The sequence below is a fragment of the Bombus terrestris genome, chromosome 8, assembly GCF_910591885.1.
Source record: "Bombus terrestris chromosome 8, iyBomTerr1.2, whole genome shotgun sequence".
NCBI classification, from domain to species: domain Eukaryota; kingdom Metazoa; phylum Arthropoda; class Insecta; order Hymenoptera; family Apidae; genus Bombus; species Bombus terrestris.
In genome coordinates, this window is record NC_063276.1 from 4,358,527 (window position 1) to 4,374,262 (window position 15,736).

The following is a 15,736-nucleotide window of genomic DNA, read 5'->3' on the forward strand; positions in this document are numbered from 1 at the left end:
AAAACGGAACGGACGAGCCTGAGATTTATTCGTCGCTCTGGCACGAAAGACTTTCTATTCATTTGTTATTCGTGCAACAACTATAGACATCGAAACAATGCAAACCGGCCACTTCCTGCTCCGTTAACCATGAAAGCAATTTAACGAGCCACCGTACGTGATCCAGCCAATGGACGTGTGCCGGTGGCTTATCAGAGAAATTTTCGTGCCGTCTCGAAACGGTGCTAATGAATTGACGCACGATCTGCAGAGAGAAAATGTATACGCGAGTAAGTTAATGACCGCATATCATTACACGCGAATCTCGGCGCACCTTGCAGCGGGTACTTTATTTTATCACGATTATTCCTAGAACTTGAAGAGAAGAAAAGTGACCATGATAATTGGTATATAGTATCTAATATCGAAAATTGAACGAGACGGGGACTCATCGTGCTTATTTTTGAAATTTAGTTGGAAAGGGAAATTACGATTATTTTTGACATTTTATAATGCATGTCTCAGGGGAAGAAGAATTTGTGAAAGTTCTAAATTTAACGAAGACTACGTGTATTTACGCGTGGTATGCTGGTTGTTTCGGAGCAGGTATTAAGATGAAATGGGTATAAATTGCGATGAAAGAATGTGCAATAACAGAGGTGTCAAAGGAGATAATTGTGCGCACATTTTCTCAAGCCAAACTGCTTTCCATAATTCGCTGTGTCGTGAAGTATTTCGTGCGCGAATTAATTATTACAAAATTGAGATAGGTACCGGGAAATACTTTCTAATTAATTATCATCCAGGCTATGAATAAAAAGTTGTAAATCGAAAAATAAAAGAAGGAGATTTCAACAGTGTATCGTGTCTAAATATTACATTAAGATAATCGTTGTAATTACGCATTTATTCAGAGATAATACTAAAAAGAATGTAATAAAGGCAATGAAAAGATAAACGGAAACAAAAATCCAACTGCAGTTCGCATTATGCTGCTCAGAGACGAATCTATCTCCATGAAACATTTATTTCACGGTCTTCTGAGATTTACTTGCCATATATATTTGGAAACTTTTCTCTTGAGTGCGTCGACTCATGAATTATTAAACAAACTGCCCCTTTACCATTCTTATAAATTATAAATAAATACTCACTTTTACTATTAAACCAAAGGAATACCACGAAAACTCTTATTAAACTATCTTCAAAACATCGCTAATTTAATAAATATTTAGTTGCGATTATTATATCAACTACTTTCAAAGTGGAAGGCATAAATCGGTTTACAGGCTGCACATGCGAAAAAATTACATTCAAACACGCCTTTCTATTTTCAAAGCAAAGCACTTTTTCTAATTCTGAAACTACCATTAAATTATTCTCAGAATTGCTTTTTCCATTTTTGAAACTAGCATTAAACTACCCTCAAAACGTCGTTAACATGATGCATATATTTTCCAAGATGTAAACTATGTCTAGATGATGCACGTTCTTATAAATTGTAATACATTCGAATACCTATTTTTATCTTTAAACTAAAAGAGCCAAAAATGTCAAAGAAGAAAGTAGTGTTTCTTAACTTAAAAATCTAATTAAAAAATTAATCTTAAGCGGAATTATTTTTAACAAAATTATCATAGAAGGAAATAACATAGAAGAAATCGCCACTAAACTACCTTTGAAGCACTGCTATCGTAATAAATAAACTAAATATTTTTCGTAATAAATTTTTCCAAAATGGGAGCCACGATCTGATCTGAAGGATGCACGAAGGAGATGAAGGAAAAGAACGACAATCCTTGTTTGTTATTAACCGTTATTATTGTTACTGTTACTGTCAATATTATTGCTTGTTACTTGTTCCTATCATTATCGTTAGTCTGGCATCCGGCGCGAATAACAATATAGTGGACGGAAGTCAAAGGTCAACAGACGACCCACGACTTCGAGGATCATGTCGCGACGAACGGCACGAGCTCAAGAGAGAATAATAAATGCTCGATCGCCGTTCGTCCCGATCGCTCAGGGCCATCGACGTTTTTCCATAGAAAAATCCACGACCTCCTTGAATCTATCGTATAAAAGTGAGGCAAACGAAACCATCGAAATGAAAAGCACACAAGACGTGTAGCTTCGCCATTATAATATAATTTCAGAAGAATAAATTTTATTCCTTTTCCTTTTTCGATTCTGATGTCAATTGAGAGAGATGCAATATGGCAGTGAACATTATAACAGCAATAATTGTAAACTTAAGAAGGTTTATAAGATTTATGAGAAGATTTATCAGATTTCAATTAACCCTTTCACGCTATGCAATGTCAACAGAAAATGTCGAGCAACATCGTACTTTAGTAACTTATTAATTAATACAAACGATAACCGTACTTGTTTGTAAAATTAATCTGAAATTTTGATGCGATGTACTTTCTTTAAAAAATCATTCCAAAAGATGTGTTTCTATTGGAGTAAAATTATTATTACTACTCATCAATGCAATTTAGTGAAATGAAATTTCTAAAGATAAATATTTATCTAAATTACTATCTATAATTATTTTTAACAAGTTTCTATACTACAGGGTCGACAAAATTGTTCCTGAAAGGATTAATTAAACAGAGGAATCTAAAGAATGTTGCTATTTAAAAACAGAAGCTTCGAAGATACACCTAGATTTTTCTATAACGAATCACGTTTTCTAAAGAAATTCTCAACAAAATATCCTAATATGAAATCATCGTCATGAGGTTTACATTTGCTTCCCGTAATTACTACACTTAACGTCTTCACGAAGAATCGTCGAGGACGCTGGACAGCCGCGAATAGTACGATAACGATACGGTCGATTAATTAAATAATTTATTAGTTAACAACGAGCAAATCGACTCAGTACGGATGAAGGGCTGCTAGACCGAGTCTAGGCGGCTCTGCGTAGCTGTGTCGATATCGACCCGGTGTGGGCACAATTTCCAAGGGTGGCCTGGCGCTGTCGCGATCCAGACCTGGGTATCTCTCGTGTTCGGAGAGTTCCTGGTACGTGGTTGCCCTGGCACGCACTTTCTCGCGTATCTCTCGCACGTGTGCACGGTCACGGAAATCTCGAGCCTGTCGACAAAATTTTATGAAATAGAAATAATTGGCGAAAATTAAACAAGACGAGATGATTTAATGAACATACCTATTATAGACGTGATAATAAATATATAAACATTGACGATGTAATCCTAAATTATGTAGAAATGTATAAAGTAATAGTAGGCATATGTAAATGTAACAGAAACAATTGGTAAAAGTTAAACAAGTTGATGATTTAATGAACATGCCTATTGTAGAAGCGATAATAAAGGTTTAAGCATTGACGACGTAAGGGTAAATTATGTAAAAATGTATAATAGCAAACATGCATAAATGTAAAAGATGTAATTGGTAGAAGGTGCACGAGTACATCTACAATTTAATGAAGATATTGTAGTAGTGAAGTTCAGTTACGTAGAAATGTATAATATAATCGTAGACGTGCATAACATACATAAATATAACAGACGTAATTGATAGAAGACACATACGACTATAGTCTCGTGAAAATGTAGAAGTGGTAGTGAAACTCAGTGGTATGAAAATGTGCAACGTAATAAGGCATGCACAGAATACATAAATGTAACAGGTGTAATTGATAGATGATGCGTTTATCGATAATAAAATATTGTTCAAATAGTAACAGGCTGACGACATAATGTCACATTGTGTAGGAATGCAAAACATAATTCGATCTTCTTCAATAACAAAAATAATTGGTAAATAGAAGAAGTTTAATTCAATGCAAAATGAGAACCTTTACAGCTTAGATTGTGAAGAATTGGATGTTGATAATATAACGATTACTACGATATATAATATAAGATGTTGGAATTTAATACAACAATTCATTGAATACTTCAATGTCGGTATAAAGTAGAAACTCGTAGATGTAGTAATACATATAGAATTGAAAGTGATTAACGGAGTATAATACTTCACGTTTCTTAAAAAAGACATCAACTTGTCAATGAATGACTAGCAATGACATTCTTCGCTATGGAAGTTCACAGTAATACGCTTTTCTTTTTACCCTACAAGCACAAACAGTGCTACGAGATAGGCTTGTACTAGAGAGCAGCATTATTTGCAGTAAAATTCACAAGCAAACGACATAGTAGAAGAAGCAAGAAATCACGCAACTCCTTATCCACAGGACAAGCAATTAGCATTTCCATGCAAGATCACCACTAGTGGTTGTAGAAAGTGCAAATCCAAATAAGAAAGTTTCAGACGACACTTGGAATCATGCAGTCGCAAAATCGAGAATCTTGAAATACATTTGTAAATCGAATCTAGAAAATATGAATATGAGGATTGCAGGAGAAAAATATGACAAACATAATTTTGTTGATTTTCTAATTCTAACGTCATTTTATGATCGAAGAATAGTATGACATAATTGAAAATGAATACCATCCCTTATATCCGATACAAGCCTCTTAAAAATAGCTTGTTAGTTTACGATGTTTTGTAAAAATGACTAAAATGATAATACTAAGAGTAAGCAGTATTTTTAAAATTACCAAGGGGATATGCGTGCCTGCAGCTCCTCAGCAAACAAAAAGATAATTTTGGTAACATACACGATAACATATTGAATTTAAAAACCTTCTTTTATCTTAGAAAGAAAAATGTAACTTATCGTGTTCTTCTCCTGTAATCTTCGTATGTGAGACGAAAAATGTTGCATATTATGTCAATCCCCTATGATCTTCATATATTATACGCAAAACATATACAAAACATATTATGGAAATAATTCCAGAGAATTTCTGACGATGAGATGACAATAACGAGTTTCAGGATTTTTTCGTGGCAGGAAACTCGAGGAATGGTCGAAGAGGAGGGCGTGGAATCAATGACCCTTACTTCTCTCGGATCAACGACGTTCCTTTGATCTCGGAAGTCTCTTCCAACGGTTGGGTTTTCGTAGAAGCTTCTCGGCCGAGGCCTCGAGACCTCTTGCTCCGGTGGGCGTTCCATCGCGTAATGATGGGTTCGCGGCCGTGGTCGGGCCCTGTAAGAAATATCGTTCTCTCGTTCCGATACCTCCGAATGATTCCGTCTGATCAGGTGTTCGTGGCCAGTCGTTGAACTGTTGCTCGCCGAATGCTGACGAGTAGATTGGTCCTCGTGGCTCTGCCTCGCTGACTCGACCCTATTATATATAAAAATTCGTCACATATCAGAAAACATCAAATGATGATTAACATAAGTAGATCTTACCAAGTTTACTTTTATCTCCTTCGATAACAGATTTTTTAAACTCTTTGTTTTTTTAATTTCTTGAAGGAAACCGATAAATGTTTATATTTAAACATGATAAAATGATGTAAATAATTTTTCCCAGGAAAGATGTAATTTTTCTTATTTTCAAGGTAATAGATGTTTTTATTCAACATTCTTAATAATGCTGAACTTTTAACTTGTTAATATTTTTCTAACAACACGACTTAACAACTTGTTAATTATTTGCTTTCCGTATGAACAATAAGAAATAAACAACAAGAGCTCCGACTTCAAAGCAAATTTTATTGCAATCAGAACCTGTCTTCGTTGAATCGGAAGTAGAATTCGTGCAACAGGTTGCACTCGGTATTCTAAGGAGATGCAGATCGCATAGTCAGACACGCAAGACACTCATAGTGCCATAAACACGCAGCAAACGTGCAGGGAAATTTTCACGTGACACTACGGATCTGTTGATCCATAATTAAAGTCACGATGCTGATCATCTCCATAAATTGAAAAGTACAAAGAACTGAGGACGTTACAAATTCTATTTTCTAAATTTATTTTAGAATTTTTCGCTATTCTTGTTGAGGCTAACGATCCTATGGGAATAAAACATTCGTTTCTTGAATATTAATTGTACATTTATGTAATGAAAAATGAAAAAATTAATAGAAAGTGGAGTTTATCAGGATCATTCGCGAGTTTTAATACTTCCGCATCGATGGAAATTTTTAGCCTATTCTATTAAATTCAGAGGCTAAGTCATCGAGTCTATTTAAAACAAATGGACAAGGTATCTGGAATTTTCTAGACACGTTTGGAAGAGCTCACAGAGTTATATCACTATGTGCCACTTCCGAATTCGTTCCACTTGCCATGTGCTACTTCTGGCAGTCGCTTGTCGTGAAATAAATCGATAGGGACGTTCATCAATTTCCCTGAACATCCTACAACGAACTTAAACTACAAACTTATAAATAGAATCCTAGATGAGTCGCTTAGAAACCAAATTAACATACTATCCAATTTTCAACAATTTCTTAATACAGAATATGTATGTGTATGTGTGTGTGTGTGTGTGTGTGCGTTTGTATGATCAATAGACTGCAGATATTTATTGGAATTCATATTTTTATGAAATATAAACAGTGATTTGTTTCATCCAGTAAATAGTGTACTTAGAGAAAATATCATATTCTTTCAAGCTACCTGTACACTGCAAATGTTTGTACCTGTGAATTTTCCATAGATAAGCAAATATCCGTAATCTAGTTGTTAATAAACTGCGAGTATTTATCTAAATTTTATAGCTTCAATGAAAGAAATAAAACCTAAGTAGAAATTTCTTTCGCCTATAAAGTATTGCGATAAACACTCCACACTAAACATTTCATGTATTATTTGCATTCTGTTCATTTTTCATACTTACAAACCTCTCATAAATTTACAAAAAAAGTCCGCAATCTAGTGATTAATGTCAAACCTTTCGAAAGCTAATGCTTTAACCTCGATAGAATTGAATCGCTTTATTTCTATTTAACTCGGATAGCCGTCGAGTGAAACGATAATTTTCATAGAAATAAAGTTAGTAGGAAGTCAAGCAACACCATTGAGATATATTCTTCGTGCTCTGAATGAGAAGTTTGTTGACTGGCATCAATGGACCGAGCTCGCATATAGGTATATGTTATCTATGAGACAATCGTCGACTTTTCAGCTGCTATTTGCTCTGGAATCGCTCTCCAGCTGGTCGGGCAGCTTTTACTTGAGATTGACACCGGTGATTGCTGGCCCAAAACGAATGCCACCGGCGGAAAAAGCAAAGACAACCGCGTGGCCTTTTAAAACTAGTCTTTCTGGTCTGGGCACGGGAGAAAATGAGAAGAGGCCGGTCGAATCGGTCCCTCACAATGGAATCGGTGCAGATTCTTTGGATTAGAAAACGAATACGTCGAACTCGTTAAGATCCACGTTTGCCATAATGGCATTTGTGGTACTGAAAGCTGTTTCCAATTGATTCTGATCGCTACATATATATATATATGTACCTTGACTTTTTACTTTTTATTAGTGGTACATCGTGTCTTTCTCAATTGCCAACCACTCTGTCAATAGTGTCTTTAATAAAAAAAAAAGTGTTTATGATTTTAAAATGTTTTAGAGACATAAAGATATTACAGGTATTTCAGTGATGGTATCTGGGTTATGTCATCTGTATTTCATAACAAGGAGTGGAACTGTCTCTTCACTATCTTTTTCTTCATCTTTTCTTTTTAGTTATGGATAGCTTTAGCGCTTGTCAAACCAATGTAAATCTTCCTGATTTGCACGTCAACCAAACAGAAACTAATTTTATTACCTTTATCGAGAAAATGTATTAATCTTATTTTTCATAGATCAAACACCAATAATACGTTTACTGCGTACACAAACGAGGAAATGCGTAAAAGACAGAATTGATTCAGTTGACTTCTAAGCGACTCATACGTAAAACGAAATGGTTCTAACTGATAATACTAATTAAGAGGAATATCTGTATTTTTTAGTGCTCCATTACCTATTTCCTTTATTTAATCAAGGAAATTTACTTGAAGGTGAAGATCAAAGGTTTGACTGCAGATAAAAAATGAAGATAAAGAGTAAGAAAGTGACGAAAAGAAGAAAGATCACGATAATAGAGCCATACCTATGAGCAGGATGACTGTCAACATCTCTCTGTCTTGAAAGGACAGGTCTAGAGACAGCCTCTCTCTCCATAGCTCGAAACATCTCCTTAGCATCCTGGAATCTTTCTCTAGGGCTAGTCACTTCACCAGGATTCATCCTCGGTTGATACTGAGGGCTAGGCGATCGTTGCCTAAACTCTGGTGCTCTACGACTTCTATTACAACTTGGTGAAACACCTCTGTTCACTTGACTGGGCAATCTTTCAGGACTTCTTGGTAATCTTGGCAGCGTTAGACTCGTCCCAGTCGTTTCCGTCTCTGGCAAATAATCATTCTCTTCTGCTGGCACTCCCCAGTCGTCGTCTGAAATAAATCACAAATGATTAACATTCCCTTTTTCTTATATAGCAAGCTTATTTACAATCAATCTTCTATACACAGAACGTAATAACTTTGTAAATAAATTAGTAAAGAGACTATATTCTTGTACAGTTTTTATACAGATCAAATTTTTATGAATGAATTATACGTTATACCAAACATTTTGAAATTTCACCAACGCTATACTGTACACGTTACTGTATTATGATGATTACAGCTGAGGAGTGATTGAACAAGCTTTTCTCCTTTTGATATATCTTATAAGCGCATATCCCTTATATCGTACAGATGCGTTTGAAATGAGTCTATCGGTATAGAAAATGATTGACATCATTTCGAGAATTAATCACTCCGCCATGAATCCTTCGTTCTACAAAGTAGAAAGCTACGATTGAACAATGGATCAGCTAAAAACACGAGGATAGAAGAAGAAGAATCGAGAGAGTCTTCGGTAAGAGTCTCAATTTCTCTTTTATCAAGCAACCTGTCGCTTGGCCAAGAAAAGGGAGAAGAAACGGAGGAAAAAGATCAACGCGTGTCTCTTTCTCAGATCTGTTCGAAGAGGTCAGGAAGGTTTGAAAAGAAGCTGGAAAAGACACGAAGGCAACGTGTGACGTCGAGACGAGGCCGAAAGAGGAGGCAGGCTAACAGCTGCCTCAGGCTGTGGGCCGAGAATGCGGAACTTTATTCCGCTGTTGTGTGTGACCTCCCACGAGGTCGATTTGCGCGCGAATTCATCAACAGTCGGTGGATTGGTACACGTTCATATCGATCCTCGTCATTATCTTTCGATACACGATGACGTTTATTAATCTTTTTTTTTTTATATCTTTGTCTCGTTTTACTTTCGCCAAAAAAAAAAGAGACTCTCAGCCCTGCTACGTTCTTTTGGTCGTTTCCGACTCAATCTTATATTTTTCTAATTTTCCAATTTTATGTCACAAACCTTTTTAAGACATTTCAAATTCTTTTTGTTTGCTAAAACGAAAGCAGGATTGAAATATATATGTAAAAATTCGAGGATCGTAGCAGGGTTAATATTAAAAAAAAATATCTCTAGTGTAAAAATTAAATGAGAAAATTTGACGCGCGTCGATAACGATTCTCTTGTAGTTTTCTTAAATTTAGGAAACTGTCTAACTATACAGAAGTACGAATCGGTCGAAAATGATCAAAGGGCATGACAGAACACGGGTTAAATAAGAAAGGACGCGAGAAGGCGAACGTTCATGGAAATCAGCCTTTCGAGAGCTAACGTTTTGCGCAATACACCGTGCGGACGCGAATGCCGCACCAGGTAAAAGTTAAAAGGCAAAGAGCCTGAGATTCTTCTGAATATCATCGACGATGCTTGGGATCCTGAGAAGAGGTTGCAACTATAGTTCTACCCGTTCTATAGGCTCGATTGCTTTTTCTCGGTCGTTCTGGTGTTCGTGAGTAATTGAATGAGAAAGTGGATTGTCTTTAGAGAAAAAAGGGATTAGATTTTATATTGAAATTGAGTGGATAGGAAATGTTGTCGATTTGTAAAACATACTAAGCACTAATGGTAAGATTGATTAAAAAGATAGAGTAAAATGATTGATTTATAGAACGAATTAAACGCTGAAAGCAAGACAGTCGATTTATAAAATGAAATAAAAGTTAATTACTTATTCTTTGTGCAGTTGCACACATACACCAATTAAGAATCACATTGTGAATGCTTGACATTTCTACGGCAATCAAATTTATAACCCTAACATATAATTAACTGTATAATTAGAAGTTTCTTTAGAAAAAATGTCCTATATACAGGACGATTATCCAACTACAAACCCCTTTAGAAAAATGTCCTACTTAACTTCCTGCACAAAAAAGACAATTAGCGAATCTGAAACCCCAAACGATGATTACTTAAACGAAAAATCCATTTTTCATTAGACCAATCGCTAGACCGTGTATTTTTATGTCTACTGCTTTACAGGCAGTGTTAAATTAAGAATTTAAGTGGATATTTTATATTTTCTGCAATGCTGCACCTTTCAGTCTGCCATAAATGCATAAAAATCTGCAATCTACCAATCATTTATTAAGGTCTATATCAAAAGTACACGCGACGAAGTAACACTTCGAGGATAAAGTAGCTACCGAACGTGGCGATAAATTAATCGCTCTAATCGACGGTCAGAATCTGGCAAGCACAGGATGGTTTCGCGCGATGCATCAGCGCGCGAGAAACAGCGATACAGGGATCGCGGATCGTGAGCAAAGTGTGCCAGATCGCGAACAAGCGAGAAGCGCCGCTTATATGGAGATACGAACGTGGAAATCGTGATCGAGCCGTGTCCCCGAGACACCTGTTGCGAAACGGGTTCCTTCGTGCCGCGTAGAACACCAATGATATAACGAGCCGAACTATTTTCCTAAACAGACTTCAACGTTTCCTTCTTTGTCGTCTTTTGATTTTAACACGCTCGCGACAAACGTTTGGGATCACCGTGCGCCTCGTAGAAGTCAAGGATTTAAAGAAGGAAGTGAATTGAGAATTCTGTTGTCTTAGGAAATTATTTCATCAAGCATCTACCGTGACGGATAAAGAAAAGTTTAAAAAATGGATTTACATTTAATGGGAGCAGTGAACGAATATAATACGCAGATGACTGTCATCAACACGGTAATAAATTTTTAGCACAGAAGTTACTGGGGCTCATAGTGTAGCAATCTTAAATATCCTTTTATTCGCCGCTGTATATAGTAACGAGGTAAATTATAAACATTATTTTAAATTGACAGAAGACTCGGTAGATGTATGTAAATTAATTTCTTGATCGACAGCGTAGATAATGGTGTGTAGATAATGGCACAGTTCTTAATAAAGTTATCTTAATTTCTACTACAGGCGCAAATCTATTTTGTTTTATGGTAAACTTCTGCGTTTAACGATCTAACGAAAATTCGTGCTTTAGGGAAAATTCCCTAGAGCACGAAGCTTACTTTTTGAGTACGATTTGTAAAGATTTCGAGCTCATAGAGAAAGTATTAAAAGGCTGTGTGTATTAAGGTCGCCGTAAAAAGATTAAATGGAGCCGAAAATCCAGGAAAGATTAATAGCGAGTGTCCATAAAAACTGACGTTGGTGAAAAGCGGCTTTAGTCGGTCAGTGGCACGTTCGGCTAGAAAACATTGGTGCTCAATGAAAAATCGCATAATTATCTAAGCCGCTGATGTATGCTCGCTTTAAGGTCGTAAATCTGCCAAATGACTTCCGATCCATTCACGATTTAATTGCATGGGACCAAAAAACAACTGCACGACACCTGGACAGATTTCAACTCATAACATTTGAAATTTATTTCTTTCTAGTCATTCGAGCTCCGCAGAATGCAAATTGCACAGGAATAAAGAACGACCGTGTCGTATCTCGGAATTAAAATTTTTAACTGGGATTTATGGATATTCGCTGATTTAATTCCACGCTCGTTAATACAAATTGGCTGAATTAATTCGAGTTAATAATCACACTTCGATGGAATTTAGTTTCGTAGACTGGCAGAAGTACCAGTTAGAAAACCTTTCGAATTAATTTAATTCAAAGAGACCATTCTGCATACTCTAATTTCTAATCAAAGCAATTCAATTCGTCGAACTATAAATTTATTTGAAACACTTCGTTTAATGAACTCGGTTAATTCGAATTAGAAAACACGCCTCATTAACATACTATAGGTAGAACTGACAAATGGTAGTGATCGAAGAAACGCTATTTAGAAATCTACCAAAGAGACCTGATTGAAATACCAGTCAGAAACCTCCTGAGAAACTTAATTCAAAATCCAATTTAGAAACCTCCTAATGTAACATAATCGAAAATCCACTTACAAAACGCCTGAACTAATTTCGTAACATTTTTCCTAAGTTTCAAATATCGATCTCCTCAACCTCGACGCTCTCCATTTCCAAATCCCCATCAAAGCAATCTAACGCAACAAATTAAAAAAAAAACCATCTACCAGTTAACACTCATGATTCCAATCCTATCTGTCATCGATCGAACATTCTTCTAACTCCTCTCCGACTCAAACATAATTTACAACACATCGACTGTCTCAACCGTGCAGGTGCTCAGGAGATAACCCTAGTCGGACGACAGACGTCGAATTAGCGGAACAGATACTCTCCGGCTGGAACGCGTGTAGCGATTCCGGTAGCGGCGTCTGGACATCAGGGCCTGGTGTCGAAGCAGCTCGATTTTTGCCCGGTTGCGGCTGCCTGCGGAGCTCGGGGAAGATGTATGCGTGTACCCGTAGGCTGGTACCTGCCGCTGACACGACGTCCTAACGGTATTCCTTGGACTGTAACAGGTGCCCAATACTAACGTCCTCTTCGTGCACGTAGTTAAAACACGGAGCTCGGTCAGCACCGACACACGACCACAAAAACAACCTGGTTCCTCTGTCTTCTTCTTCTTCTTCTTCTTCTTCTTGTTTCCTTTTTTTCTCTCGTGCTTTTTTTCTTCTCTCTTTCATTGGCTTCCTTCGTTCGCGAAATTTATTCGTTTATTCGCTATATAGGTCAGTCGTCCGTTAAAAACGTGTTTCACGGTGAGATGGGGAACGCGGCACGCCTTAACAACGACCGCCGACTGACTTTGAAGTTTCAATCCCTGAGCGAGTGGAGAGGCCCTCTTTAATCCTGTTTTATCGCCGATTAAAGGCAACCTGCGGGAGCTTGCCACGTTTCGACAAACGCGACGTTGTTTTTTCTTAGGAATCACGCTTTTGAATATAGGTAGTGTTCCGCCAGGTAATAGCAGGTTTAAGTAGCTTGCGCCGCTATGTGGTCAGACAAGTTTCAGCCATTCCTCTTTATTACCTTTCATTTGTTTTTGATTATCCCAATCTTTTTACCTCGTTTTCGTTTTATGTAAGATGTCCAAGAATCGGATGGGTTAATTTGGTTTTTGTCAATTTTCAGTTATTCTTCGTCCTGGATAAGTAGGTGTATAAGTAGATTACATATAAGTAGATTTTTCGACATTTTTGAAACTGTACTGACGGGTATTTCAAACAAGTACAAATCTGTTATTAAATAGTCCCTGTCCTTTATTATCAAAAGATCGCCGAATGACACACAAATAACAAACAATTATCTCTTAAAAAACTACAATAAAAATAAATGAGAGACGTACTATCTCGCTATTGCATTTCAAACTTTACCCTGCTACGTTTCTTCGATCATCTTCGAATCAATTATATTTTTCTAACAAATAAAAATATTGATAGAAAGTATTATCTGTTTGGATGAAATATAAATCTCATTGGTACTACATAATTTACTATGATTTCTCGTTTCTCGTCGAAATATTACGAATTCTTTTTATTTGCCAAAGTGAGTGCAATATTGAAATACAAAAATTCGCGGAGTGTCGTTAATAAATCGAGAAGGACGGGACAAGGCAAAATTCCTAGAAACGTTTCGAAAAACGAAACTTTCTTCGACGAAGGCGTATTCGTTTAGCGATTCGTCGGGATAAAATTCCGAAGGAGAATCGTCGTCGAGCGATCGAAGTGAAAGCAGACGAGAGGATTGGCGATATTAGAGGCGCGTTTGCATTCAGCTCGAGGAGCAATGACGCGAAGAGAGAAAAATCGAGGAGGGATGACGACGACGACGACGACGAGGAACGTACGAAGAAACGATTTTTCGTAGCTCGACGAGAAACTGGGTTACCGGGTCGCCTTCCGCCCGGTTTTCTACGAGCGCCGATAAGATTCGAGGTGGAACATACACGCGCGGCCACCTGTTCAACCCGGTAGAAAGCGTCCAAATTTTTGTCATCGTCACGAATCTTCGACGCAATGCTGCTTCCCTTTTTTTTTTCTTTTTCGTATTTCAAGTTCGACCACGTTTCTTTCATTGCGCTCGAAATTTCGGAGAAAGTTCACTTTTTACGTGTATCGTCCACGTTTTACGAAAGTTTTTTTAGAATTTTATAGCTTCGGCTTTTAGCTTTGAAGTTTACCGACGTCTTTTTTTCTTCGGGAAGTAACAAAAAAGGCAAATGGAATAAATTTCTAACACGATGAATATGAAATAAGTGACGATTATATTTACTCTGAATTATCCGATTATATCACATTTGTCTGTGGACATTCGTGATATCGTTATCAAAAAGAGGACAGCAGTAAATAGCCAAAATTTTTTATCGAAAATACAAATATTTTTCTTCTGAATTGTTTGGTCTCTTAGTATAGTGAAATAACATTTCTATACACAAATATAATTTCCTTCCTTTTTATTTGATAAATTATTTGGTCTTGAGGCTAAAACGTATTTCTTTTATCTGAGTCTTAACTTAAAAAATATTATATAATATTGTTTATTTCACAACAGTTACAGTCTTTGCTTCTAGATGAGCCATGTGTTCGTATAACAGGTTCGTCTCATTTTTATCTATCGTGCGTAAAAATGTTCCTTTCTAATAATAATGTGATACTAAGAGGAAAAACGATAACAGAAATACATTTATCATGCCTTTTCCTGTAATCTTTATATGTAATTAAAGTTAGCAAAAAGCATGACGAACTTCTTCCAGGATTTAATATCGCGGAAGAGCAACTGCGTCGTGGTTCATCAGTTTTCGTGAAGGAGAAGGATCACGGGATCGTTTCCCGAGCGGGACCAGGAAAACAAGAAGCGAAGACTTTCACTTTCGTGCAGCATCAACCAACAGTACGCGCGATCGTTTAGCGGGCGTAATGGCGCGTTCAGCCAGATCGCCTAATTTCCCAGGAAAACACTTCAACCGCTTTCCACTTGGCAGTTAGACGACAATCGTGTGTAATTACTCTTGTATTCTTCTTTCTTTACGATGCTATTGAATCTTTTTATTCAAGGGAGTGAACGATGGTATTGTGTATGGCTGTGAAAGCTTCTTCTCGTTGAATATTATACAAAAGTATTAGAATTTCAGGTTCCTCGGATTAAAAAATTGGTCAAAATTCGAGGAGAACAATTCTCACGGTGTGGATTGACCTTTTTATTAAAACGATACAAATATTTACAAAAAAAAAAAACTGCAATTGCTTTGGTAGGTTTTACCAAAGTAAACTAGACTCGTTTGAACGGCTACGTGTCGCTGGCACCGTGAAGTCACGGTAAACAACGAGTTTACTCGCGCTTTTCATTCACAATAAATTTCACACTTGCTCAGCATGACTATCGAATCGCCGCGAGAACGTAACGCCTCCGTGCTGTCGTAATTTCCCCTCTTTCGCGCTATTTAGCTTGGCGTTTCGTTACGGAATCCGTTTCGATGTTTCGCGTGACATCATTCTCGCGAGTCCCGCGATAAATCCACGACGATAAACTCGAATGAGTTTCGTGGAATGAAATTCGAATGAGTTCCGTGGAAT

The 15,736-nt window shown here is 36.9% G+C and overlaps 1 protein-coding gene across 4 annotated transcripts in view; it reads right to left on the reverse strand.

Moving 5' to 3' along the window:
• Positions 1-1,781: 1,781 nt before the first annotated feature.
• The window catches only part of LOC100642965, a 38,959-nt gene continuing 25,004 nt past the window's right edge, over positions 1,782-15,736 (reverse strand). For all 4 annotated transcript variants that reach the window (XM_003397238.4, XM_020864120.2, XM_012311115.3 and 1 more), the window contains 3 exons: positions 7,979-8,321; positions 4,927-5,215; positions 1,782-3,084 (listed from right to left, as the gene is read on the reverse strand). In XM_003397238.4, the coding sequence (XP_003397286.2) occupies positions 2,866-3,084; positions 4,927-5,215; positions 7,979-8,321 (851 nt within the window). In that variant the 3' untranslated portion in view covers positions 1,782-2,865. The remainder of the gene's footprint in view (positions 3,085-4,926; positions 5,216-7,978; positions 8,322-15,736) is intronic.